The 25,578-nt window shown below is 37.5% G+C and overlaps 1 protein-coding gene across 1 annotated transcript in view; it reads left to right on the top strand.

The window, feature by feature from the left end:
- The window catches only part of LOC138336772 (tudor domain-containing protein 1-like), a 35,508-nt gene that overhangs the window by 871 nt on the left and 9,059 nt on the right, over nt 1–25,578 (top strand). The window contains exons 2-12 of the mRNA XM_069286330.1: nt 105–152; nt 5,486–5,636; nt 6,679–7,486; nt 8,269–8,402; nt 10,289–10,422; nt 10,726–12,341; nt 13,646–13,800; nt 19,246–19,359; nt 23,105–23,197; nt 24,886–25,074; nt 25,477–25,525. Of these exons, the coding sequence (XP_069142431.1) occupies nt 5,534–5,636; nt 6,679–7,486; nt 8,269–8,402; nt 10,289–10,422; nt 10,726–12,341; nt 13,646–13,800; nt 19,246–19,359; nt 23,105–23,197; nt 24,886–25,074; nt 25,477–25,525 (3,395 nt within the window). The 5' untranslated portion in view covers nt 105–152; nt 5,486–5,533. The remainder of the gene's footprint in view (nt 1–104; nt 153–5,485; nt 5,637–6,678; nt 7,487–8,268; nt 8,403–10,288; nt 10,423–10,725; nt 12,342–13,645; nt 13,801–19,245; nt 19,360–23,104; nt 23,198–24,885; nt 25,075–25,476; nt 25,526–25,578) is intronic.

Consider the following 25,578-nt stretch of genomic DNA (forward strand, 5'->3'; position numbering starts at 1 on the left):
TTAAAAAAACAGTATATTTATATCAGCCAATACAACTACATTTTAGTTTAAAAAAATAGTATAAACTAACCTGGGTGTTAACCTTTTTTTTTTTTTTTCTTCAGAATCATGTTCAGATCTGAAGCACGTTTCCCAAAACTAAAAGTCAAAAGGTAAGTGCATGAAAATTTATGAACTTATTTAAATCATTATATCAAGATCATGCATATGTATAAATAAAAATCATAATGATAAGATAATTGAATGATAATTTTAAATAATTTTACTTGAAGTTATGAGCAGAATACCAAGCAAAATATATATATCAATAATTGGACTTTGATTGATCAGGTATATTTTACCAGAGTAATTTTAGGTATTCATTAAATATATGCATGTTCATTGCTTTTGTTGGACAAGAATAGAACAGGTTTTAAGGATATCAAGTATCAATTAAAAAAATATTAGGCCCAGATATGGGTGCTAAGATACTGAGCTTGTGTTATTTCTGTCTACTGAGACAATCATACGACGTCACTCTGATCATGACATCATTATTACATATGGCATCACAGTAGTGTTATTACATGTTTGTCAGTACCAGGTAGATATTTATGACATAGCTGCATACCATGGCTAGTTACCGTATATTGCGCTTATAGTGCACCTGCGTATAAACTGGTGCGCAAGTACGTTTTTAGCTCACCTGGCCCGAAGGGCCGGTGAGCTGAGCTTATGTCATGGCGCGGCGTCAATCGTCCGTCCGTCCGTCCGTCCATCAACATTTCCTTTAAATCGCTACTAGTCATAGAGTTCTGCATGGATTGTAACCAAATTTGGCCACAAACATCCTTGGGGGAGGGGAAACAGAACTTGTATAAATTTTGGCTCTGTCCGCCCCGGGGCAGGAGGGGCGGGGCCCAATAGGGGAAATAGAGGTAAAAATCCTATAAATCGCTACTAGTCATAGAGTTCTGAATGGAATGTAACCAAATTTGGCCACAGACATCCTTTGGGGAAGGGGAACAGAACTTGTATAAATTTTGGCTCTGACCCCCCAGGGGCAGGAGGGGGCAGGGCCCAATAGGGGTAATAGAGGTAAATCCTTTAAATCGCTACAAGTCACAGAGTTCTGAATGGAATGTAACCAAATTTGGCCACAAACATCCTTGGGGGAAGGGGAACAGAACTTTTATAAATTTTGGCTCTGACCCACCGGGGGCAGGAGGGGCGGGGCCCCAATAGGGGTAATAGAGGTAAATCCTTTAAATCGCTACTTGTCAATAGAGCTCTGAATGGAATGTAAACAAATTTGGCCACAAACATCCTTTGGGGAAGGGGAACAGAACTTGTATAAATTTTGGCTCTGGTCCCCCGGGGGCAGGAGGGGCGGGGCCCAAAAGGGGTAATAGAGGTAAATCCTTTAAATCGCTACTAGTCATAGAGTTCTACATGAATTGTAACCAAATTCGGCCACAAACATCCTTGGGGGAAGGGGAACAGAACTTGTATAAATTTTGACTCTGGTTTCCCTGGGGCAGGAGGGCGGGGCCCAATAGGGGAAATAGAGGTAAATCCTTTAAATCGCTACTAGTCACAGAGTTCTGAATGGAATGTAACTAAATTTGGCCACAAACATCCTTGGGGGAAGGGGAACAGAACTTGTATAAATTTTGGCTCTGATCCCCCGGGGGCAGGAGGGACGGGGCCCAATAGGGGAAATAGAGGTAAATCCTTTAAATCGCTACCTGTCGTAGAGTTCTGAATGGAATGTAACCAAATTTGGCCACACAGACATCCTTGGGGAAGGGGAACAGAACTTTTATAAATTTTGGCTCTGACCCCCCAGGGGCAGGAGGGGCAGGGCCCAATAGGGGTAATAGAGGTAAATCCTTTAAATCGCTACTTGTCACAGAGTTCTGAATGGAATGTAACCAAATTTGGCCACAAACATCCTTTGGGGAAGGGGAACAGAACTTTTATAAATTTTGGCTCTGGACCCCCGGGGGCAGGAGGGGCGGGGCCCAATAGGGGTAATAGAGGTAAATCCTTTAAATCGCTACTAGTCATAGAGCTCTTCTACATGAATTGTGACCAAATTCGGCCACAAACATCCTTTGGGGAAGGGGAACAGAACTTGTATAAATTTTGACTCTGATCCCCGGGGGCAGGAGGGGCGGGGCCCAAAAAGGGGAAATAGAGGTAAATCCTTTAAATCGCTACTAGTCATAGAGTTCTGAACATGGAATGTAACCAAATTTGGCCACAAACATTCTTGGGGGAAGGGGAACAGAACTTGTATAAAATTTTGGCTCTGACCCCCGGGGGCAGGAGGGGCGGGGCCCAATAGGGGAAATAGAGGTAAATCCTTTAAATCGCTACTGTCATAGAGTTGTGAATGGAATGTAACCAAATTTGGCCACAAACATCCTTGGGGGAAGGGGAACAGAACTTGTATAAATTTTGGCTCTGATCCCCCGGGGGCAGGAGGGGCGGGGCCCAATAGGGGTTAATAGAGGTAAATCCTTTAAATCGCTTCTTGTCATAGAGCTCTGAATGGAATGTAACCAAATTTGGCCACAAACATCCTTTAGGGAAGGGGAACAGAACTTGTATAAATTTTGGCTCTGTCCCCCTGGGGGCAGGAGGGGCGGGGCCCAATAGGGGAAATAGAGGTAAATCCTATAAATCGCTTCTTGTCATAGAGCTCTGAATGGAATGTAACCAAATTTGGCCACAGACATCCTTTAGGGAAGGGGAACAGAACTTGTATAAATTTGGCTCTGGTACCCCCCAGGGCAGGAGGGGCAGGGCCCAATAGGGGTAATAGAGGTAAATCCTTTAAATCGCTACAAGTCACAGAGTTCTGAATGGAATGTAACCAAATTTGGCCACAAACATCCTTGGGGGAAGGGGAACAGAACTTTTATAAATTTTGGCTCTGACCCACCGGGGGCAGGAGGGGCGGGGGCCCAATAGGGGTAATAGAGGTAAATCCTTTAAATCGCTACTTGTCATAGAGCTCTGAATGGAATGTAAACAAATTTGGCCACAAACATCCTTTGGGGAAGGGGAACAGAACTTGTATAAATTTTGGCTCTGGTCCCCAGGGGGCAGGAGGGGGCGGGGCCCAAAAGGGGTAATAGAGGTAAATCCTTTAAATCGCTACTAGTCATAGAGTTCTACATGAATTGTAACCAAATTCGGCCACAAACATCCTTGGGGGAAGGGGAACAGAACTTGTATAAATTTTGACTCTGGTTTCCCCTGGGGGCAGGAGGGGCGGGGCCCAATAGGGGAAATAGAGGTAAATCCTTTAAATCGCTACTAGTCACAGAGTTCTGAATGGAATGTAACTAAATTTGGCCACAAACATCCTTGGGGGAAGGGGAACAGAACTTGTATAAATTTTGGCTCTGATCCCCCGGGGGCAGGAGGGACGGGGCCCAATAGGGGAAATAGAGGTAAATCCTTTAAATCGCTCACCTGTCGTAGAGTTCTGAATGGAATGTAACCAAATTTGGCCACAACATCCTTTGGGAAGGGGAACAGAACTTGTATAAATTTTGGCTCTGACCCCCCAGGGGCAGGAGGGGCGGGGCCCAATAGGGGTAATAGAGGTAAATCCTTTAAATCGCTTACAATCACAGAGTTCTGAATGGAATGTAACCAAATTTGGCCACAAACATCCTTGGGGGAAGGGGAACAGAACTTGTATAAATTTTGGCTCTGACCCACCGGGGGCAGGAGGGGCGGGGCCCAATAGGGGTAATAGAGGTAAATCCTTTAAATCGCTACTTGTCATAGAGCTCTGAATGGAATGTAACCAAATTTGGCCACAAACATCCTTTGGGGAAGGGGAACAGAACTTGTATAAATTTTGGCTCTGGTCCCCCGGGGGCAGGAGGGGCGGGGCCCAATAGGGGTAATAGAGGTAAATCCTTTAAATCGCTACTTGTCATAGAGTTCTCTGAATGGAATGTAACCAAATTTGGCCACAAACATCCTTTTGGGGAAGGGGAACAGAACTTGTATAAATTTTGACTCTGATCCCCCGGGGGCAGGAGGGACGGGGCCCAATAGGGGAAATAGAGGTAAATCCTTTAAATCGCTACTTGTCGTAGAGTTCTGAATGGAATGTAACCAAATTTGGCCACAAACATCCTTGGGGGAAGGGGAACAGAACTTGTATAAATTTTGGCTCTGACCCCCCGGGGGCAGGAGGGGCGGGGCCCAATAGGGGTAATAGAGGTAAATCCTTTAAATCGCTTCTTGTCATAGAGCTCTGAATGGATTGTAACCAAATTTGGCCACAAACATCCTTGGGGGAAGGGGAACAGAACTTGTATAAATTTTGGCTCTGGTCCCCAGGGGGCAGGAGGGGCAGGGCCCAATAGGGAAATAGAGGTAAATCCTTTAAATCTCTACTTGTCCATAGAGCTCTACATGAATTGTAACCAAATTTGGCCACAAACATCCTTTGGGGAAGGGGAACAGAACTTGTATAAATTTTGGCTCTGATCCCCCAGGGGCAGGAGGGGCGGGGCCCAATAGGGGAAATAGAGGTAAATCCTTTAAATCACTACTTGTCATAGAGTTCTGAATGGAATGTAACCAAATTTGGCCACAAACATCCTTTGGGGAAGGGGAACAGAACTTGTATAAATTTTGGCTCTGACCCCCCGGGGGCAGGAGGGGCGGGGCCCAATAGGGGAAATAGAGGTAAATCCTTTAAATCGCTACTTAGTAATAGAGTTCTACATGAATTGTAACCAAATTCTGCCACAACATCCTTGGGGGAAGGGGAACAGAACTTTGTGTAAATTTTGACTCTTGTCCCCAGGGGGCAGGAGGGGCAGGGCCCAATAGGGGAAATAGAGGTAAATCCTTTAAATCTCTACTTGTCCTAGAGCTCTACATGAATTGTAACCAAATTTGGCCACAAACATCCTTGGGGGAAGGGGAACAGAACTCGTATAAATTTTGACTCTGGATCCCCGAGGGCAGGAGGGGCGGGGCCCAATAGGGGAAATAGAGGTAAATCCTTTAAATCACTTCTTGTCATAGAGTTCTGATGGAATGTACCAAATTGTGACCAACATTTGGCCATAAACAGAACTTGTATAAATTTGGCTCTGACCCCCGGGGGAAGGGGCGGGGCCCAATAGGGGAAATAGAGGTAATCCTTTAAATGCTTACATATAGTTCTGCGAAATTTTGGTCATCTTGGGCGGAAGAACAGAACTCGGGGCCCCCCGAGGGAGGAGGTTGTAGGGGCCCAATAGGGGTAGATTTTTATTGAAAACATGAGGGGAGAAATACTGCATTACAATGGCTAGGTTACCGTTTTATTGCGCTTATAGTGTGCACCTGCGTATAAACTGGTGCGCAGGTACGGCCTTTTTTCAGTTTTATTTTGGTAAAAAAATATATATATCTAAAAAATCTCAGTATGTGATAAGTATTACTTACCATCATACATGTATATCATTTTCTGTTGAATCAGGATGCACATTGTTCTGCCGTCCTAAATCCAGCTAGGCCAAGGCTGAATATGGATGTCGCTAATCGGTTCTTGAAAAACGTCATTATACAAGCAGAGAAGGATAATGTGAAAAAAACACATCGTAAACGCCGTAGCAGATCTCATTCAAAAGGTAAGGGATCATGGTTTCATAACTATGGAGGGGCATCAGGTTATGAAAATGTTCACGCAAATATGGGATAAAAACAAATGTGGTGCACCAAAAATAATAGGAATGCAAAATATGAGACATAAAATCATTTACAGAAATTGTTTTACAAAACGTATACAATACAGCAACACATTGATACATTGTTATATATATCAGACTGAGACTGAAATATGGAATAAGTTGACTAGGGTTCTCAACAAAAAACAAATGCATCTATAACTTGTGTACCGATACTTGTTTTGAAATGGAAATTGCAAAATTAAATAGACACGAATGAAAGTCGTTTTACTGTAGATTCCCTGCTTATACAATGCAAGGCTTTTTCTCACTGCTTGTGAATGGGGCCTGTGGCTTTGAATTTGGGAAAATGGAGCGCCAAAACCAAGATTTGGGAAAATTATGAAATATGAAATAAAGCATAACAATAAAGATTTTTTTATTTCCAGTGAAGTTTATATACTTTTTTGAAGCCAATTCACAAATATTTAAAGCCTTAACCAACTAAGTTCATGCTTTATTTTTGGATAGTTTTCAAGAAACTTTGATTTTGGAAAATTTTAGGGTTGAATTGGGAAAAATTTAGAGGTTTTGCCATGGGGAATGGGGCCGATTTTCGGCCCGAAATCATGCTGAAAGAAAGCCCTGCAATGGTACTGTATTGCTTACCAAACTACCCAACTTCTTGCTGGATTGTTAGTGTAAACAGATACAATAACTACATTATTTATTACTGTTAAGTTATAAACCAACTTATTTTTGCAAAGACTTAGAAACATATTTTCATATATAACAACATTTTCACAAGAATTTAAATTTCACAGTTTCCAATTATAAAGCTTCATTATACTCAAATGTTAAACTTGTTCACATTGATTTATTTTCTGAATTCTAATCACCCGCGGACTACTGCATGTGCACAAATTAGAGTGCACAGAAATTAGTCGGTTTACAGTACAAGTGTACAAGACAATTAAACAAAACATATTTTGATTTTGCCCCTCAGGGAAACACAAATTAAAAGATTCAAGCACATCAACAGAGATTGGAGGGGAAATGGAGTCTAAAAGTCCTTCGGGGTCTGCTGACGGCACACTGAATCATCACAGCAATGCCAAACAAAATGTGGACTCAACAGAATCTATTGAGCCTATCTGTAGTTCATCTCATCAGAATCAAAACACTCTTCAGTCACCTGAGATCAACACTTCTGAAAATGTGAATCTTTCAACACAGAACATTGCTATTCCACCTAGAAGCAATGCGACATTTTCTGAGAACATTGCTATTTCACCTCAAACCAATGCTGCTGCTTCTGCAATTGGTAACAGTAATTTGCCTAATTTGGGTGAGCCTCTTAACAAATTAGACAAGACCAACACCTTCGAGAGTGCTGAAGCAGCAACTTTGGAAATGAAACATGAAGGAGGCCATGAAGTGAAGCAGTTGAACTCTGATTGTAATTTGAAAACTTGTGATACCATTTCTACCTCATCAATACCTTCAGTTGATTCGTCGTCACAGATCACCAAGGCAACAGGACTAGCATCAACAAACAAGCCTGAAATAGTGCCTACAGCAACATCATACCAAACGGGTGGAAACTATGAGCATCAACCTATTGTGCCTGAATTAAAGTCAAACCAATTTGTGGCATTAAAAACTGAAACATATGGACTTGGACCTACTCTTGCCTCTGTGGAGTTGTGTGTTGGACAGCCTGTCACTGTGGAGGTACTAGAACCTATCTCACCTTGGAAGTTCTATGTCAAACAAGTTGGGTTTGGGCTAGACAAATTGATGGAAGAGATCTTGTAAGTGAAAATTAGTTACTGTATAAATATGGATATATTGAAATAATGCAAGAAATAATTAGTGAAAGATAACTTTTTATCACATAATTTGCCTGATATCCAATGATTTCCCTGAGCTATATTTTTGCATATGACATGTGTAATATAACCTGGAATGATTTTCATTGGCTGGACATTCATGGGGACTTCATGGTTTGACATCAGTAAACAATGAGGTGACATCAGGATTCATGGACATTATGACAAATAGCAATTTTTACTGAATTTTCCAAATACTTTCCGATATTGAGATATTTCAAAATGTAGGCTGTTGTAGCTATGTGATCAAAGTATATTAAGTTTGTCTTTATAAAATTTCATATGAGAATGTATGAATCTCGTCTCAAAGTTGTAATTTTTGCTCTCAAAAATAAAATTTCTTCGACTCTTTTATTAAAATCCCATATGAAATGAACTTGTTTAAGATCCTACATTTATATATTTTAGTATGTGAGAGCTATTATTTACAATACAGCTGTGTTTTGTAACATTTATTTTAATATTTCTTATATTGTTGAAATTATTTTTCATAATGTTATCGTTTTTGTTCAATGATTAAAAATTGTGTTGATTCAGTCAATAAGAAGAAATGTATACTCTATTAACAGTCTTTTTAAATATATTTTTAATTGTCATGGTGGACTTGCACAGAGAGGCCACTTTATCATTGAAACTGATTAAGGTATTTAGGAATAATTGTCTTCCTCAATAGTTGCTAGATAAATGATAATTCTGTATTGTAGTTCCTACATGATGAAACATGGAGAAGACCGAAACCGAATATTAAAGCCAGAGAAGAATATGACGTGCTTGGCTCAGTACTCGCAGGATGGACTTTACTACAGGGCTAGAGTGATGCATGTGTACCCTCCAAAAGGTACAGTTTACGTTAAATGACGTTCAGTCAAGGTCACATCAGGTACAAAATCTTTAAATGACTTCCTCTGATTATTAAGTACGATTAGTTTAATGTCCTATTCACAGCCAGGGTCATTTATAGACATTTGCCAGGTTTGGTTTGTGGGTGATAGAATACTGGAATACCTGAAGGAAAACCATGTATCAATTAACCAGTGGTCAGTACCTGGCAACTGCCTACGGAATGCGAACACACGACCAAAAGGTGGAAGGCTTGTGAGATGTTGGAACATCATAACCAGTACTTTGCCACAGCAGCTAGCCCCTATTAATTTAAAGAGGCCTACTTGATGTAAGGCCTTTATAAGTGTGACATCCTAGAACCAAGTGCTCTGTTAAACATACTATAACATTTAAACAAGGTATTCTTGACTTTGAAAAGAACTAAAAACCTGATGATTTGTCTGCAGCATGCTGACCTGATGATTTGTCTGTAGCATGCTGATATTATAAGAGCTACCAAGCTTTTTTCTTTAGTTGACTGAGATTTTCATGCTTAGCTTCACTAAAGAACTTCATCATAACATCAGAAACCCAAAAACCAGTTATGTATTATGTAGAAGTACATACCTGCCAATTTGGTCCAATTTCATGTAACCCTGGTCAATACTAGCTGGAATTATCCGCTCGGCTAGAGAGAGCTTGTCTTTTGCTCAATCAGTTAATTGAGTGTCGCAGGCTAGTAATCCAGAGGTCCTGAGTTTGATTCCTGACAGAGGCAGTGATTGAATAAATTGTAAATCCTGCACTCTGTTACATTCACATTGACTATGAGACTGCAATGTGTTGAAAAGTTAAGACAAAAAAAGTGCAATTTGCTTTCATATTTTATAACTCAGGTGACTTTTTAAGCACATAGACTTCTCGTTCATGTTTGACTTCTGGCTTCATTCATAACCAAGAATATGTACTACTATCGCAATGACTTAAGAATATGTACTACTATCGCAATGACTTAAGTGTACTTTTTACCACAGATGGAGAGGTTCCTGTAGACATCCTGTATGTGTAACTTAAGTATACTTTTTACCACAGATGGAGAGGTTCCTGTAGACATCCTGTATGTGTAACTTAAGTATACTTTTTACCACAGATGGAGAGGTTCCTGTAGACATCCTGTATGTGTAACTTAAGTGTACTTTTTACCACAGATGGAGAGGTTCCTGTAGACATCCTGTATGTGTAACTTAAGTATACTTTTTACCACAGATGGAGAGGTTCCTGTAGACATCCTGTATGTGTAACTTAAGTCTACTTTTTACCACAGATGGAGAGGTTCCTGTAGACATCCTGTATGTGTAACTTAAGTGTACTTTTTACCACAGATGGAGAGGTTCCTGTAGACATCCTGTATGTGTAACTTAAGTATACTTTTTACCACAGATGGAGAGGTTCCTGTAGACATCCTGTATGTGTAACTTAAGTGTACTTTTTACCACAGATGGAGAGGTTCCTGTAGACATCCTGTATGTGTAACTTAAGTATACTTTTACCACAGATGGAGAGGTTCCTGTAGACATCCTGTATATATTACTTAGTGTACTTTTTACCACAGATGGAGAGGTTCCTGTAGACATCCTGTATTTGTAACTTAAGTATACTTTTTATCACAGATGGAGAGATTCCTGTAGACATCCTGTATGTGTAACTTAATTGCACTTTTTATCACAGATGGAGAGGTTCCTGTAGACATCCTGTATGTGTAACTTAAGTGTACTTTTTATCACAGATGGAGAGGTTCCTGTAGACATCCTGTATGTGTAACTTAAGTGTACTTTTTATCACAGATGGAGAGGTTCCTGTAGAAATCCTGTAAGTGTAACTTAAGTATACTTTTTATCACAGATGGAGAAGTTCCTGTAGAAATCCTGTATGTGGATTACGGAAACAGAGAGGAAGGATCATCTGCTCACCTTCGAGAACTTCCTGAGAAATTCACCACCCTTCCAACACAGGCTGTGCAGTGTGCTCTAGCTAAGGTAATCAATATCTTTTATGTGTCTGTCATATGATCTCTATTTCATTTTATATAAAAAAAATTAATTCCCCTGTCATGAATTTGAGTGCATGGATGGCATGTATAGTGCCTGCGTCTGTCCCATCCCATCCAAACCGCATGTGTCTTGTTCATGTCCTGAATTCCAAATGGAGGCAGGATTATTATGTCATACACACATTTCTTATGGTATGATATAATCAGTTCTCAAATAACAAATCAAATTTAGATTCAACTCATTGTTTTAACAAGGATATTAACAGCCAGTTTATACTATCTGTTGAAGGTTGCACCAATGAACAAGTACAATGTGTGGACTGAGGAGGACATATCGGCCTTCACCCAGTTTGTGACCAATCAGAGCTTCAGTTGTGTACGTGTAGCTGCAACAGAAGAGGGCCTGCCACAGCTGGTTGATCTATTCCTGTATGTACCTCGCCCAACTGTTACTGGAGGGCAGCTCTACATCCACAACACCCTCTCCACTGTAAACATTGCCACCGTCCTCATCAATCAGGGCCGCGCACGTGACTGTGCTTTTGCAGATCAGATGGTAGCATTACACAAGATGTATCAGCCGTCAGGGGCAGCTCCATTACAGTCACGACAGGCTAAAGAGATGTCTGATAGAGCATCAAATCAGTCAGATACTGCTTCATCCAGTACTACATCAGCATTATCCGAGAGAGTTAAAGTTCCCCGACCAATGAAATTGCCAAGACCTAAACCAGGAGCTCGTAAAAACAAGGTGATGTCTGTGAAGAGCATTGTCGCTGCAGCTTCTGCTGTGTCATTAGAGCCAAGTCCTCCAGAGAGTGTTGTCAAGGAAAGTGGCAATACCTTTGTGGAGACAACCACACAGCACAAAATCACTACTCAAAGCAATGCTCCTCATAAGGACCAAGCAACAAGAGACCTTCCAGAAAGTCAGGAGACAGCATCCATAGAACTACAGCCAAGGTGTTCAGATGATATCAGTTACCACAGTAGTCATCAGAATGAGGGAAAGGACAAGCAGACTTCTTCAGAGGTGAAGGACTATGGCAATCAAAATGTTTCCGAAAGACAAGACAACACTTCTGCAGAAATAAGCAGTACTGGAAATCATGAAAGAGAGAAAGAGTGTGCCAAATTGGATGTTACAAGAAGTACTCCTCTAAATATTCCCCCAGATGGTGCAGGTGCCACTATTTCCACCAAGACCCAAAGTATAGAAGATTTTTTAGCTGATCTACCTGTAGCAAACATTAAGATGCCTAATATTGACCAAAATGACGACGAGCTGTCAGCAATATCTTCTGATTGTGGTTCAATAAATGCAAGGGAGACAGCTTTGGAGAACTCTTCATACAGGAACATTGATTTGCGCTCCAAGTGCTTCAATGTAATGTTGTCACATGTCCTCTCCCCTGAACATTTCTATGTGCACATAGTTTCTGAGACTGTTGGAAAAACTCTGGACAATATGATGAAGAATTTGAACTACCATTTTGAACAAGTTGGGAGAAAAGCATTACAGAAACTCTACCGGAGTTATACGCCAAAGGTGAATGATTTGTGCTGTGCACGATTTTCAGGAGATGATTTTTTCTACAGGGCAGTGGTGACCGAAGTCAGTAAAAGTGAATCCTCTTCTTCGAAAGCACATGTGTTTTACCTAGACTTTGGAGACCGCGAATGGTTGCCACGTTGGAGACTGTTTCCTCTTCCTGAGGAGTTCAAGGACACTCCACCGTTAGCTCTTAGTTGCTCTCTGGCATACGTCAAACCTATATTAACCTCACAGGAAAGTAATGGACAATGGCCAGTAGCTGTCACTCAGGAATTCACCACACAAGTTGGATTTGAGAATCCCATACAAATGATCGTTCTCTCTGGATCAGTTAGCTTTGATATGGCAAGGTAAATTTATTAATAATTAGAAGAATATCAAGATAAAATTGAGATGATTAAGGTGTTTGTTGATAATTGTAATGATTTGATGAAAATGAGATGCCTCGTCATTGATAAATGTAATGTGGTACAGTTTACGTGTGGGCATGTCTGTGATATTGTATATCTTTAAAAGAAATGTATATAAAAGTGTACCTTATAATGTGTGTGTGTCTGATGTCAAGCATGTCTACTTCTATCGATCAACATTACTTAGAGATACATGTAACACATATTGGAATGTTATAGAAACCTAGCTAATACATGATATATGATTCAAATATCAGCCCTTGCTCTTCAGTGGCGACAATATAAACTGGCTAAAATTTAATATCTTTTTAGATCATCTGACATGAATGGTCAGGATGACCTAAAGGACGTCTGCTATGAATATACTTTTCCTTCGAACGGCTTCTTCTCAATTTCTCAGTAACCAAAAGGCCAAGGTTCCTGTTACATAGGTTGGCCTGTAGCATGCTAGGATATAAGGGCTTCCAACTTTGTTCAATCGAATGACCCTGATCTTCATTCAAGATCACTGGGGTCAAATTGGCTAAAATCTTAATACCACTTCTTGTGAATAACTAAGGGGCCTAGCGACCGTATATTAGGCATGTAGCATGCAGGGATAAAAGACTATCAAGTTTGTTAAAACAAATGACCTGGACTTTCATTTAAGGTTGCACAGATAAAATGGCTAAAATATTTAAATTTAATTGACTTGTGAATAACTAAGAGGCCTAGAGACCTGATATTGGGCCTGTGACATGCTGGGATTAGGGCTAACCAGTTTATTCAATCAAATGACCTAAACCTTCATTTAAGTTCACAGATGTCAGATATACCTGGTAGCAGAAGCTTTAACTACTGGAGAATTTCTAGTATACAATGAAGAAAAGTTGAACATCTTCAGTCTAATGATTCTGAAATATGTTCCTATTGACATTTTGACTGGGTTTATTGTATCAATAGTCAGATGACCATTCAAGCCTATGGGCCTCATTTTATTTTAGTATGACAATGCAAATTTGTCATTCCATTGATCTGATGAGATTTTTGGTGGTCTGATACTTTTTGGTGTTCCACTCAACCAGTATGCTAGACAATCTTTAAAAGTGGCTCTTCCAATATTGACACCATCTCTTGTAATGGATCCAACTTATAACCAGTTGTCCAACATATTGTTATTATATGATAACCTTGTCAGTGGCTTATTTGGAACTATTCATTTAACAAAATCTGTTTATTATGTTTTTTAAAACATCTGACTTCAGAAATCCAGGCTGTGGGATGGTGGATACAGGTATGCTGAAAGTATTCCTGGTCAGTTCTGTAAATGAGGAGGAAGTCTGTGTCAACATGGACCTGATACGCCTGGGTTTGGCTACCATAGACTCCAGCTACTGTCAGAATATAGGCCTCTCTAGTGGTATGTAATGAGTAATGAGTTTTTAACCCACTAATGCTCATGTCCCTATAAAGGCCCTCCCATTTTTTGATGTCTTAATTTCACTTAAATTTATATTAAGTATTTATTAGGCACATGCCTGATTTTCAGGTAAAAAGTTGCTAGTTATATACTAGAAAATATAGTTTCTAATTGGATTTCTTTGAAAATTAATTATGATTTACTTTGTGCAATATTTTTGGAAGAAATTTGATCTTAATAAGCATAATCTCATTTTTTCCACAGTTTTTAAGCACCCTGAATGCTTATTGTTGATTGTCTTGCATGAATGCAGTTACAAATTAAATCCATTTTAGGCATCTACATCAAAGAAAAAAAAAATGCTGTATTTGAATATTTCATGAAGACTTTATTTTTAGCTCAGCTCACCTGCCCGAAGGGCCGGTGAGCTTATGTCATGGCGCGGCGTCCGTCGTCCGTCGTCCCGTCCGTCCGTCCGTTCGTCGTCCGTCTGTCCGTCAACATTTCCTTTAAATCGCTACTAGTCATAGAGTTCTGCATGGATTTTAACCAAATTTGGCCAGAAACATCCTTAGGGGGAGGGGAACAGAACTTGTATAAATTTTGGCTCTGACCCCCCGGGGACAAGAGGGGCGGGGCCCAATAGGGGAAATTGAGGTAAATCCTATAAATCGCTACTTGTCCTAGAGTTCTGCATGGATTGAAACCAAATTTGGCCAGAAACATCCTTGGGGGAAGGGGAATAGAACTTGTATAAATTTTGGCTCTGACCCCCCAGGGACAGGAGGGGCGGGGCCCAATAAGGGAAATTGAGGTAAATCCTATAAATCACTACTTGTCCTAGTGTTCTGCATGGATTGTAACCAAATTTGGCCAGAAACATCCTTGGGGGAAGGGGAACAGAACTTGTATAAATTTTGGCTCTGACCCCCTGGGGACAGGAGGGGTGGGGCCCAATAGTGGAAATTTAGGTAAATCCTATAAATTGCTACTTGTTCTAGAGTTCTGCATGGATTGTAACCAAATTTGGCCAGAAACATCCTAGGGGAAGGGGAACAGAACTTGTATAAATTTTGGCTCTGACCCCCTGGGGACAGGAGGGGCGGGGCCCAATAGGGGAAATAGAGGTAAATCCTATAAATCGCTACTTGTCCTAGAATTCTGCATGGATTGTAACCAAATTTAGCCAGAAACATTCTTAGGGGAATAGGAACAGAACTTATATAAATTTTGGCTCTGACCCCCCGGGGGCAGGAGGGGCGGGCCCAATAGGGGAAATAGAGGTAAATCCTATAAATCGCTACTTGTCCTAGAGTTCTGCATGGATTGAAACCAAATTTGGCCAGAAACATCCTTGGGGGAAGGGGAATAGAACTTGTATAAATTTTGGATCTGACCCCCTGGGGGCAGGAGGGGCGGGGCCCAATAGGGAAATTTAGGTAAATCCTATAAATCGCTACTAGTCTTAGAGTTCTGCTTGGATTTTAACCAAATTTGGCCCAGAAACATCCTTGGGGTTAACAGAATTCCTATAATTTTTGGCTTTCACCCCCTTGAGCAGAAAGAGTGGGGCCCAATAGGGGAATTAGAGGTAAATATTCAAATTCCTTCAGAAAAGAAACATATAACAGATATATTGTGATACACAACAACTGTATTGTGATATATATTGCAATATTTTGACCTTAACATATGTGGTGTTTATTTTGTATATATTCCATAATAAAAACACCCTTTACATTATACAAACATACAGTGCTATGTTATGTAGTTTTACATCGATTTCAACCATGTTGTTGAGTAAGAAAAATGTTCAAATGTGAGGTTTTTGTAAAAATTACGAGTCTGTGAAAAAGCTAGGCTACAGACGATCGTAACCTAATAATGCAATATCTAAACATGATAGTGTGCAAATATTTACACTTTTGAACCTAAATAATGAACAAATTTACGTACAATTGTCCTGGCAAAATACGTTTACGATCGTGATTAAACTTCAAAGGGCTGATCGGCTTGCAGTGTGTTGTTTTGACACGTGTAGGAATTCGAAAATGGCGGCGGACGATGAAGCCTGAAATAGCTGGCAAAATCCCTGCAGCCAATGTATTCACCGGACCTTAAATGTGTTAAGAGAATTATATATTCCGGTATTGTTGATTGATGGAGCGAATCAACTTGATAATATTTCAGAAACTAGCCTAATGTCATATTGTTTATATTCAACGTCATGCAAATGTTTGAATCATTTGAACATTATACACGTTAGTTACAAACGTTTGACCGACATCAGAATCGAATGAAAACGAAACCCACATGGCTTCATATTATCGGAAAGGAAAACAAATACAACTTGCTGGTTTTGTTTTAATGACAGGACGTTTTTAATTATATCAAATTAATGAAATTATGATACTAAGAAAATATATCGTAAAAAACCGGTACAGGTAAACTGTATCGCGGTACAATATTTTTTGGTGGTGTATTGCAATACCCCAATATACCGGTTTAACCGCGGCAGCCCTAATTTTTACCTGAATTAAAGTACACTTATCAATTGTAAACAAGAGTATAACTTTTTTAATCGGTGCATAAAGAAGTACTGGGTTAAAAGCTGTTCAGAGATTAAAACCACTTGAATAAAAATAAAAATGATTATGTTTAATATTTAATAATTTGTAAGCTGATCGAGAATCAAATAAGAATGGTCAATATGATGGTCTTGTCAATAAAATAACAAAAGGAAGTCAAGAGACACCATGAGGAGGGTAAATCGACATCGATTAAATTTCATATTCTGAGTTCAGTATATAGACACATAGGTCTCATGGCAGCGGACCTCCCATATAGGGAGTGGGAGTGACATGGTTATATAGTCGTGCTTTGCTGGTGTGCTATAATGGGACTTCACCTGCTTTACATAATTACCTTTTTTGCTCTAATATAGAAATATTCATAGACACTATATGTTTAAATTTGAAGTTATATGGAAGATTAATACAAAGCAAATTTTCTTGTATAATTTGTTTTTAATTCATGTAAAATTGAATACACATATTTTATGTTTGTAAATCTGTTCCTATTTAAAATTATTGTGTATATCTAAAGGGAGGTAATCCAGACATACCAAGCTGAGATGGTATGGTTGACTACATATTATGTGTACACACAGTGTAGTCATAAAAGCTAACAATACAATTATGAATAGCTTTAAGCTATATAATATAAAGATATTTGGATCTTATCTCTGAAAAGTTTAGTCGTCTTCATATGAAATCTGTTCATTTCTTGATCATTTTATTCTCTGAATTCAAAAGCTAACAAATTCATTGTAAGAGGAATATAAAAAGTTCATACATTGTTAGATAGTACTGAAAAAAAATATTGTGATGAAATCTGCTGATTCCATTGAAAAATTGATTATGTTATTTGAAAACCAATTAGTGTCAATGAAATACTCAATCCATTGAAATTATAAACAAAAGGAAGTCAAGATCGAGACACTAATAGGAGGGTAAATTAACATCGACTAGATTTATTCTGAATTCAGCAGTATGTATATATAGATACATACTGTAAATTGGGATATTTTGGTGTCAGGACATTTTTGGTGTTTTTGTTTCAAAATAGGGTGGTTAAATTTTGGTGTGTTAATATTTAGGGTTTTCCTGATGCGTTCTGTAATTGGCACATAATTCTTTATCGGAACAATTTGTAAGATAAAAATTATAAATATTATTTTACTTGCTTCTTCGGTCCTTTTGTGACATAATATATCTCTCATTAATGAATAAGGAATGTGATTCGTTGACATATTGATCTACCATGTCTGATATTGTGTTGTAACCCTCGGGGAGGTGGAGATCAGGGACTTGGACAGAAATGGCTGAGGACTATACGGTCTATATCCCAAATATTTAGTATGATTTTGTGTTGCAGCCCTCCGGGTATCTTCGCTAGCCAAAGGTATTTAGTAGTACAATACTCTCCCTGAAACCCTCAATGGCTGATCTGGCATAAAGATTGAAGTTCTTGCTATCAAATTCTGATTTGATGCAGCCACATTCAGCTGACCAATGAAAACATGTTTTTTTTTATATATGTCAGCAAAGCAAAACCCAAGTTAATGGCAGAGACTATTTAGGCATGCAAATTGTCTGTCAACAACAGCTTCCAGCGAAGTGATATTTACTATTTAGACAATATTATTTAATGTTTTAGATCAGCTAAAGGAAGTACTTGGAAACATTGCTCTCCAAATTAAGTGATAGGAAAAGTAAATATATATGTGTGGTTTATTCTACAAAATTGGCCACTGACGCATAAAACACAAAAAACTGTTGTCTAAACAAATAAAAAAATAACTCACAAATATGATAATCTTCGTTATTTTGAATTAGTCTCATACAACATGTTTTTCAAAGGGTGCTGCAATTTCCTCAACCATAAATCAATGATAAGAGCTTTTTCATTGGTTGCTTATTACATAAACGGAAGGGGCACAACTGTAGTGATTCTGCAGGTAGCACTGTTCAGGAACGTGGGATCTGCCTAGGGCATTATTGAATACCCTTGTCTGGAAAAGTTGCCTTGGGGGATGTTAAAGTTGGAGACTATATACATGCAGTCAAACCTGTCTATAAAGACCACTCAATGGACAGAGGAGAATTGGCCTTTATAGCCAGGTGGTCTTTATATAATTATATACTGAATTGTATAAAAATTAGTCATTCGGTACCCTAGAAAAGAGGTCTTTATACAGAGATGGTCGCTAAGGCAAAATTGTTACTGTATAGCTATCTATCTATCAGAAACAGTTACAACATTGAATCATCACCAAATATATAGTTTGATTTTGTGTTGTAGCCCTCGGGGAGGTGGAGATCGGGGACTGGGACCCCATGGCTGAGGACTATCTATCTGAATCAGAAACAGTTACAACATTGAATTATCACCAAATATATAGTTTGATTTTGTGTTGTAGCCCTCGGGGAGGTGGAGATCGGGGACTGGGACCCCATGGCTGAGGACTATCTATCTATCAGAAACAGTTACAACATTGAATTATCACCAAATATATAGTTTGATTTTGTGTTGTAGCCCTGGGGGAGGTGGAGATCGGGGACTGGGACCCCATGGCTGAGGACTATCTATATATTCAGAAACAGTTACAACATTGAATCATCGGCAAATATATAGTTTGATTTTGTGTTGTAGCCCTCGGGAGGTGGAGATCGGGGACTGGGACCCCATGGCTGAGGACTATCTATCTATCAGAAACAGTTACAACATTGAATTATCACCAAATATATAGTTTGATTTTGTGTTGTAGCCCTCGGGGAGGTGGAGATCGGGGACTGGGACCCCATGGCTGAGGACTATCTATCTATCAGAAACAGTTACAACATTGAATTATCACCAAATATATAGTTTGATTTTGTGTTGTAGCCCTCGGGGAGGTGGAGATCGGGGACTGGGACCCCATGGCTGAGGACTATCTATCTATCAGAAACAGTTACAACATTGATGTTGATGATCCTGGAGTGGCTACTGTTCAGTATAGTAAGTCAGATCAGAACGATAAGGCTGGAGAAATTCGTAATAATTTCTTGATCAGCGAGAGAATTCCTAATAATTTCTTGATCAGTGAGAGAATTCATAATAATTTCATGATCAGTGAGAGAATTTATAATAATTTCATGATCAGTGAGAGAATTACTAATAATTTCATGATCATTGAGAGAATTACTAATAATTTCATGATCATCGAGAGAATTCCTAATAATTTCATGATCAGTGAGAGAATTCCTAATAATTTCATGATGAGTGAGAGAATTCCTAATAATTTCATGATCAGTGAGAGAATTCCTAATAATTTCATGATCATTGAGAGAATTCCTAATAATTTCATGATGAGTGAGAGAATTCCTACTGATTTCATGATCAGTGAGAGAATTCCTAATAATTTCATGATCATTGAGAGAATTCCTAATAATTTCATGATCATTGAGAGAATTCCTAATAATTTCATGATGAGTGAGAGAATTCCTAATAATTTCATGATCATTGAGAGAATTCCTAATAATTTCATGATGAGTGAGAGAATTCCTACTGATTTCATGATCAGTGAGAGAATTCCTAATAATTTTCATGATCAATGAGAGAATTACTAATGATTTCATGATCAGTTAGAGAATTACTAATAATTTCATGATCAATGAGAGAATTCCTAATGATTTCATGATCATTGAGAGAATTCCTAATAATTTCATGATCAGTGAGAGAATTTCTAATAATTTCATGATCAGTGAGAGAATTCCTATTAATTTCATGATCAATGAGAGAATTCCTAATAATTTCTTGATCACTAAGAGAATTCCTATTAATTTCATGATCAATGAGAGAATTCCTAATGATTTCATGATCACTGAGAGAATTCCTAATAATTTCATGATCAGTGAGAGAATTCCTATTAATTTCATGATCATTGAGAGAATTCCTAATAATTTCATGATCAGTGAGAGAATTCCTATTAATTTCATGATGAGTGAGAGAATTCCTAATAATTTCATGATCAGTGAGAGAATTCCTATTGATTTCATGATCAATGAGAGGATTCTTAATGATTGATTCATGATCAATGAGAGGATTCTTAATGATTTCATGATCAATGAGAGAATTCCTAATGATTTCATGATCATTGAGAGAATTCCTAATAATTTCATGATCATTGAGAGAATTCCTAATAATTTCATGATCAGTTAGCGAATTACTAATAATTTCATGATCAGTGAGAGAATTCCTATTAATTTCATGATCAATGAGAGAATTCCTAATAATTTCATGATCAATGAGAGGATTCCTAATGATTTCATGATCAGTTAGAGAATTCCTAATAATTTCTAGATCAGTGACAGAATTCCTAATAATTTCATGATCATTGAGAGAATTCCTAATAATTTCATGATCATTGAGAGAATTCCTACTGATTTCATGATCAATGAGAGAATTCCTAATAATTTCATGATCAATGAGAGGATTCCTAATGATTTCATGATCAGTTAGAGAATTCCTAATAATTTCTTGATCAGTGAGAGAATTCCTAATAATTTCATGATCAGTGAGAGAATTCCTAATAATTTCTTGATCAGTGAGAGAATTCCTACTGATTTCATGATCAGTGAGAGAATTCCTAATAATTTCATGATCAGTGAGAGAATTCCTAATAATTTCATGATCATTGAGAGAAATTCCTAATGATTTCATGATCAGTGAGAGAATTCCTAATGATTTCATGATCATTGAGAGAATTCCTATTAATTTCATGATCAGTGAGAGAATTCCTATTAATTTCATGATCAACGAGAGAATTCCTAATAATTTCTTGATCACTAAGAGAATTCCTATTAATTTCATGATCAGTGAGAGAATTCCTAATAATTTCATGATCACTGAGAGAATTCCTATGAATTTCATGATCATTGAGATAATTACTAATAATTTCATGATCATTGAGAGAATTACTAATAATTTCATGATCAGTTAGAGAATTCCTAATAATTTCATGATGAGTGAGAGAATTCCTACTGATTTCATGATCAGTGAGAGAATTCCTAATAATTTCATGATCAGTGAGAGAATTCCTAATAATTTCATGATCAGTTAGAGAATTACTAATAATTTCATGATCAGTGAGAGAATTCCTAATGATTTCATGATCATTGAGAGAATTCCTAATAATTTCATGATCATTGAGAGAATTCCTAATAATTTCATGATCAGTGAGAGAATTCCTATTAATTTCATGATCAACGAGAGAATTCCTAATAATTTCTTGATCACTAAGAGAATTCCTATTAATTTCATGATCAGTGAGAAAATTTCTAATGATTTCATGATCACTGAGAGAATTCATAATAATTTCATGATCAGTGAGAGAATTCCTATTAATTTCATGATTATTGAGAGAATTCCTAATAATTTCATGATCAGTGAGAGAATTCCTAATAATTTCATGATCAGTGAGAGAATTCCTAATAATTTCATGATCAGTTAGAGAATTACTAATAATTTCATGATCAGTGAGAGAATTCCTAATAATTTCATGATCAATGAGAGAATTCCTAATAATTTCATGATCAATGAGAGAATTCTTAATGATTTCATGACCAATGAGAGGATTCTTAATGATTTCATGATCAATGAGAGAATTCCTAATGATTTCATGATCATTGAGAGAATTCCTAATAATTTCATGATCATTGAGAGAATTCCTAATAATTTCATGATCAGTGAGAGAATTACTAATAATTTCATGATCAGTGAGAGAATTCCTAATAATTTCATGATCAGTGAGAGAATTCCTATTAATTTCATGATCAATGAGAGAATTCCTAATAATTTCATGATCAATGAGAGGATTCCTAATGATTTCATGATCAGTTAGAGAATTCCTAATAATTTCTTGATCAGTGAGAGAATTCCTAATAATTTCATGATCAATGAGAGGATTCCTAATGATTTCATGATCAGTAAGAGAATTCCTAATAATTTCTTGATCAGTGAGAGAATTCCTAATAATTTCATGATCAGTGAGAGAATTCATAATAATTTCTTGATCAGTGAGAGAATTCATAATAAATTTCATGATCATTGAGAGAATTCCTAATAATTTCATGATCATTGAGAGAATTACTAATAATTTCATGATCATTGAGAGAATTACTAATAATTTCATGATCATTGAGAGAATTCCTAATAATTTCATGATCAGTGAGAGAATTCCTAATAATTTCATGATGAGTGAGAGAATTCCTAATAATTTCATGATCAGTGAGAGAATTCCTAATAATTTCATGATTATTGAGAGAATTCATAATAATTTCATGATCATTGAGAGAATTACTAATAATTTCTTGATCACTGAGAGAATTCCTACCAGGTAATAATTTTCATGATCATTTAGAGAAAAGGCTTTACAATGGTTTGAAACATTGCAATGATCTTGACCTTTATAGAGTTTTTAATATAGAGTGCATGTAATGTCAATAAGATGATCTCCATTTGGAAATTTTAAACCTGGAATATAAAATAAGAGTCCTAAAATTTTATTTCACAAATTGCATCACACACATTTTCAAATACATGATTAAGTTTTTTGTGTGTGTCAAATTTGAAGTCTATCATAGCATGATCAATAGTTTTATAGTACAGTATAACAAGAATTAAAATCTTTGAAAATATATTATGGTTGAATTTTTTCCAAGAATTGGAATTCTGATTAAATGTATATTTGTATTTTTTTCAGAGGCACAAGACGAGAAGCAGATATGTAAATACTTTTCTAACAACAGCTGTTGGCGAGGAGACCGGTGTCCATACAGACATGTACAGGTTACAGGTGAGAATCATAGGTACCTGAGGATAGTCAAGAGCTCGAGGCCGCAGTTTGCGTAAAAGAAAAGACATTTGTACTGTTTAAATTTGATATTTTCTCCATCTGGAGGAAGGTTGTTTGAAAATAGACTATATATATGTAGGAGTTTTTGACATGCATTCACTTCAAAAAGAAGAAAAATATGTACCTACCGTATTCGCTGTAATCTGCAGTGCCCAGGACACTTAAAGAATTATAGCAGAAAGGGCACTTATTAGGTTTAGAAAGTATGAATTGTGTATGAAATAACCCTGAAAAAAGGTCAGCGATATAGTTTAACTCTTCATATTCATGGCACATTAATCTGTCACAGTTAACATGCATATGCTTTCTTTCCTTTGATACACATTTTTACGTCATGTATATGGGATACAATACTAATGTTATATCGAAGCATCACACAGTTGTAAAACATCATTAAATCCATGGAATGGGAGTTGGAATGTTTATATAACATCAACTCCTTCAGAAGAGAGGAGGGGCGCTGATAGGAGGAGGGGGCACTAAATACGGTGAATACAGTAATCATTTATTGTCAGATACACTATTCTGAGGTCAATGTTGAGGTTACTAGTGGTATGTGTGTGATATTTTACAGAAATTATGTGACTGATTCTTCTACCATTGGTCAGTCAACATTAAAGAAAAAAGTTTATACTTTTTCACTGCATGCTAACAGTGAGGACTTAACTGCAGATCCGGATTATCGTGCTGATTATAGGGAATTTAAAATTACAAATAAATGTGGGTAGTACATCTAAATAGAAATAATTTGAATGCCATTACTAATTGTCATCAGAATTAGGTAATGAAGGCGAAAGCCATATCAATCTGCAAATTGTAGAACAGCTTAATTTTATTTCACAACATAAATCTGCACCAGTCTGTGACGCTAATTTTTTTCGCTGCTAGTCATTTGCACTAATAAACCCCAAAATGTTTTAATCATTAGTCCAAATTAAATATAAAGCCGTTCTGCTTCAGCACTTCAAATTCAGTCATGATCAGTTTACATTTTTTTACCCAAATTTCAGTCTTGATGCTTTCGTGAACACCAATTCTCACAAAATGATGCATCCTGACTGAAATAATTGCATTAAGAATGCACTCAAAATGTGTTGAAAAATGTAGCATTTTATCGATATTAATCGAAGGGGGAGCTACTAGTCTAATGCGACTAGTTCATTACAATTAGCACTAGTCCGACTGTAAAATTACTAGTCATGAGCATCGGACTAGTGCTTAAAGTCAGACTGCTGCACACATGCAGGGCTGGTCATATGTTTGAAGAATGCAACCATGCATGTACATTGTATACATGGTCGCATTTTTCACACATACGACCTGACCTGTCTACAGGTATAAATAGGGACTGTGGTGGCCAATTGATTTTAAGATGTTCCAACATACTTTACATATACTACCACAAGCCTTCCACTTCTGGGTAGCTAGTTTGAATTACATGTTGGGCAGTTGATAAGTTTTCCTCCACCATATAAACATGGCACATCCATAAATGACCATTAAATCAGCTTAATGTAAAACTACAAAACAAACCAAACCTATACATGTGTATACTATACATCGATCAGTACATCACACATACATATTTTTGAGTTTCATAATAATCAACCAATGTATTACTTGTACAGGGGCTGTGACTATGGACAGAGAGCCAGTTTATGGTGGACTAGACGAAGCCCAGATTGAGGCTCTGTTACCTGACTGTGACACCTGTGTGGCAGTAGAAATAGCCACCATCATCAACCCCGCCCACTTCTACATCATTCTTCCCTGGGGGAAAAAGACGCTGGATGCTCTCCTTGATCCTAGATCCACAGGTGAGAATGACGGATTTAATTTCCCTAGACATTACATATCCAAACGTTTGTTAGGATAGTAAACTTTCAATAGAGATCGTTGTGGGGAGGTTCATATGAAGAAAGAGTCCCTGGCGATCAGAGCGTCCTTCTTTATCTATGCTTTACATGTCTGTCATCTGTGCAGACATGATGGACCCTAAAAAAAACCCTAGTCTTGTTATCTCTGATTAAAGTTCTTTGTCATTACCAATGCATACATGTGTTTTCTAAAGTTAACTTCTGAATTGAATGTCAAACAATGGGTTTAAATCGGTTTCAAAATCATGCATGCATACTGGGAATTGCTGCCACCAACAACAATATTGTTATACTATGCATACACGAGATAAACTTTTTCCTATTATTGGAAATATTTCACAGATCCTGGAGAAGATGATGAGACATTAGATGAACTTGTAGAATCTCTACAGTAAGTATGAATAAGTTAAAAAGTAAATAATTAAAAAAATAAACTGTTTAAAA

The sequence above is a fragment of the Argopecten irradians genome, chromosome 12 (genome assembly GCF_041381155.1).
Source record: "Argopecten irradians isolate NY chromosome 12, Ai_NY, whole genome shotgun sequence".
Taxonomy (NCBI): domain Eukaryota; kingdom Metazoa; phylum Mollusca; class Bivalvia; order Pectinida; family Pectinidae; genus Argopecten; species Argopecten irradians.